General features: G+C 43.0%; 1 protein-coding gene across 1 annotated transcript; it reads left to right on the plus strand.

Annotated features, from left to right (window-relative positions):
- The first annotated feature begins 246 nt into the window (after nucleotides 1-246).
- On the plus strand, nucleotides 247-2635 carry LOC129109654 (zinc finger protein 524). The gene is made up of 2 exons (XM_054621766.1): nucleotides 247-896; nucleotides 1587-2635. Exons 1-2 carry the CDS (start codon nucleotides 261-263, stop codon nucleotides 1926-1928), a joined length of 978 nt encoding a protein of 325 aa, XP_054477741.1. The 5' UTR covers nucleotides 247-260; the 3' UTR covers nucleotides 1929-2635.
- The last annotated feature ends 1475 nt before the right edge of the window (nucleotides 2636-4110 follow it).

Consider the following 4110-nt stretch of genomic DNA (forward strand, 5'->3'; position numbering starts at 1 on the left):
CCCTCAGTTCAGCTCTCCTCAGCTCAGGTGGGTCTCTCTCTTCCTATTTCAGTTACTCAGACCTCCCCGTTGCTTCCAACCCCGTGTACCTCCTCCTTTCCTCCGTACCCTCGTCCTCTGGTGACTCTGCCTCTACCTCCACCCCCATCGCCGTCCTCGACCCTTCCACCGGTCAGTTGTCTCAGATCACCGCGGCCTCCGCCCCCATCTCCCTCCCATTGCCCCCCAGTCAGGTCAGCACGCTGGGGTCCCCTCTGCCCATGCTGTCCCACCCCGTCATCAGACTGAGCTCCAACAACCCCCCTGACATCCTGTCAGGAGTGACCAATGTAAACTCTATTCTCACCTCTTTAACCGTCTGTTCGCCCTCCCCTGCTCCTCAAAACGACCGCCGCAGCTCAAGCCTTCAATCTCAAGTCAGCTCCTCCGATTCAAACCCTGGAAGCGAAGCCATATCTGCTGAAGAAGTCTCAAGTGAAAACAACAAGCCATCCACTTTTACATCATCCTCTCCACACTCGCAGTCTGCTGGTTTGACCTATGAGCCCAGCGCGGAGGCCCAATCACCAACCTCTGAGCCCGGATTTGACCCGTCCAACCTGCACTCTGAACATTTACCTCTGGACGACCATCTTTACTCCTCCAACGCGGCTGCTCCTCCCTCCCCTCCCGTCGGATCCATCCTCCCCTCCGATAAGCTCGACCCTCTGGATCCTCTATCTCCAGAGGGGTCACCCAATGCCATGGCGTCCCGCAGGGTGCTGTACTGCCAGCTGTGCCCGCGGGTCTTCTTTTACCTCTCCGACCTTGAGCGCCACGCCATCACGCACTCGCAGAAGAAGCCTCATGTTTGCCAGCAGTGCGGCAAAGCCTTCAAACGCTCCAGCCATCTGCAGGTCAGTGGCAATCTAATTATAAGTATAATGTCATCAGCAGTACAAGTTATTACATCAGCCACTCAAACAGATGTCACTAATTATGACGGCAAAGACTGTTAATCCTGAAATAACTGCTTTCCAGGTCACTCGGGTGTCACTGAAACTGGCTGTGAACACAATCACCTCTTAAGGTTATATGTTAGCAAACAGTTACTTAATTAAACATCCAGCAGATTAATCAATGCTGATGTTAGCCTTGATTTGGGGTCATGTTTGTGGCTTACGAATACGTTAAATATTCACTCTCATGTAGCTCTGGCTTTCACCAACTCCTAGGGGCAAATATGTAACTGTTTTCCTGCTAAATACTTCACTATATTAATGAGTTAGTCTCTAACTTTGTCTGTCGTTTGGTGCTGAGCAGGTAGTGCACATCTGGTTTTTAGAGCTTTTTAGCCGAAAGCAGCTGTTTGTTGCTATTAGAGCGGTGAGAGTGAACCAAAACAGTAAATCACAACAATTAGCTTAAAGATGCTACAAAGCTCTGCAGAGCTGAGGTGTCGGCTGATAAGTCTTGAAGGGTTCATCACTAAAAGCATTCTCTCTCTCATATACAACTAATCATGTGATCCATTGTTCGTATAAAAACATTGATTATCTGTGCGCTGAGTGATAGTTTTTGATCCATTTACTGTTTTCCTTTAACAGAGACACAGGCACATCCACACGGGCCAGAGGAACTTTGTGTGTCCCATCTGCGCTAAACGCTTCAGGGAGGCCGGCGAGCTGCAGCGCCACCAAAGGGTGCACACCGGAGAGAAACCCTACCAGTGCCAACTTTGCCACACGCGCTTCGCCGAACGCAACACGCTGCGCCGACACACCAAACGCAAACATCCTTATCACCAGGTAGCCATGGAAATGCTGAACGAGAGAAGAGACAGAGGAGGCGATGTCGGATCCGGAGTGCAGGACGAAGAGGAGAGCGCCGAATGGTACAGCTCCACTGTGTCCAATTTGGAAAACTCAGAGTCTGAGATGGAATCTTAAAATAGTTTTCTGCAGATAAACTCGAAAATGAAGGGAAAGAGGATAATCATATGTAACTCTGGTTGGACACTAAACTTTTCTCATTTATTAACACTAAAAAAAAAGGGAGCACTTGCAATATTTATTTCAATGTTTTCAAGCTAATTTATTTATATGAATGTATGTTATTCCCATTCCACGTCGTGGTCAAAACTTCATAAATGATTTCGACATTGGCCTTCCTGTATGAAAAACAGTTGCATAAATGTATATGCATATGAAACAGGAAATGTAATGCTTGAAATCAATTTTTCATGTGAGTTCAGAATATTAATTAGACTTCTAACGCACCCACATGAAGTCGCATTCCCATACAATCTAATATAAAACCCTTAAGTGCTCTGAAAAGAACGATAACTTATTTACTCTAAACAATCTTCTGCTCTAGCTGTGTATATACAAAGTACTACTTGTAAGAGCTGCACTTCTGCACTATCTTATGTGAAAGATTAATAATCTATCTTTCTTACCGTCAGAGACACTGTGAGTCATTTGCACTTGTTTTATTTCAATATTCACTTTTTTTACATTGTGAAGAAAAAAACGCTTACTTTATCTTTTGTTGCAGCTGTCGATTTTAAGTATGTAACTCATCATGTGAGAGTTTGACCAAATGTTTTTTGAGTTATTCTAACAAACACTATATTCAGATTGTTTTTTTTATGTGAATTACGTTAATTTATTTGAATAAAATTTTGTCATCTGTAAATTATTTTTCGTACCATCTTTTCTTCCACGTTAGTTTCTTTCCAGATGTTTAAAGAATTTAAGTATGTTTGATGTGGCTTTTCATATTAATCACACATAACTCTCCCTGATAACGAACACTACGGCCATATCTCTCCTCTAATTTAAGATGATCCTCAGAGATGATTCTCTTCTCTAAATTAATCACCAAAGATGAGACCTGACTTCACATGGATCTTTGTGAAGAAAAAAAAAAAAAAAAATGAAGATACCTGATATATATCTGCTGGACCGCCTCCAGAGAGTAATTGAGTTTGTAAGACAGTCCTCTGTTTTTTTGCACACTCTCAATTTTCTGCTCCATTTAAGCCACCGAGCCCAACAGAGCTCGGCTCAAGATAAGTTATTAAATACTGTATCGCTCAAATGACCTGACTGGGTCCTTGTGGCCGACCCATTCCTTATTTCTACGCTGGTCATTGTGCAGATAGAGATGCTCTGGCATGCTGAAAAGGCCTGCGCTAAGCTTCATTGTACTTTAGTTCGGCAAACTCACTTTTACAGGGTCAGTGGAAGGAGAGAGGAGTGGAGGGTTTGGAGAGCAAAGGTTAACCAAGCAGAGAATGAAGAATGTGCTTCGGAGACGCCGTCTGTTCTTTGAGATATTGGAGAGTATTTTCTGTGGTAAAACTGAAAGGGCAGATGTTTAATGCATATTTTTATTTCACTATTTTACCTTCCACTGACTGTATATCTTGCAACTGAAAGAGGGTTTCTTGTTTGTCACTTTTTTCAAGTTAGTCTTAAAACAATACTCGGATGCAAATGTTCTGCGGTTTAGTTCTGAGTTATTGGTCGCTGTTATTGCTCCTCTTGCCCACAGTGGCTGTAACAGGATTCCTTCCATATGCAATTTCCATTAACCAGATGGAGGGACAAAATCCACTATCACGGTCCACTTCAGCTAAAGCTCATATGAATTTTTAACAGTCTGAGTTTGACAAAACAAGGAAGGGTATCCTTCAAAGTCGCTTTACACGATTTCCACTTACTGAGTTCCACCACAACTCAACAAGAAAACACTGTTGAACGAAAAGGGGAATTTTGTACAAAAGGACTGTTACTGTAAAACATTCCCACTTGATTTGTGTTAAGTAGGACCGATGAAGCTGCATATTAGCTTTAGCTGAAATGAAGAGGTCATTTTGTACAAAAAAGGAATGTGTTTTGTCCCCCATCTCTTCCACTGGAGACACGGTATCAAGGGAACTCTTCAGGTCCAGTATGAACCAAGGAGGAATGATGACAGCACCAAAGCAGTCTTCCATGTACATTGAGTATATTGAGTGAGTAATGTTTTTAAATATACTTAAAAAATGTGAACAAATTGTTGACTATCGACTGTCGACGTATTAGGAGATTGTTGGAAAAGTCAGTCATTGGATTTACAGGATTT

Source organism: Anoplopoma fimbria, chromosome 20 (genome assembly GCF_027596085.1).
Source record: "Anoplopoma fimbria isolate UVic2021 breed Golden Eagle Sablefish chromosome 20, Afim_UVic_2022, whole genome shotgun sequence".
Taxonomy (NCBI): Eukaryota; Metazoa; Chordata; class Actinopteri; order Perciformes; family Anoplopomatidae; genus Anoplopoma; species Anoplopoma fimbria.

Excerpts from the sequence above, each read along its gene's own strand:
- LOC129109654 (XM_054621766.1), top strand. The coding sequence starts at position 261 with ATGCTGTCCCACCCCGTCATCAGACTGAGCTCCAACAACCCCCCTGAC. Across the intron at positions 897-1,586 it reads AACGCTCCAGCCATCTGCAG|AGACACAGGCACATCCACAC; the intron begins GTCAGTGGCAAT and ends TTCCTTTAACAG.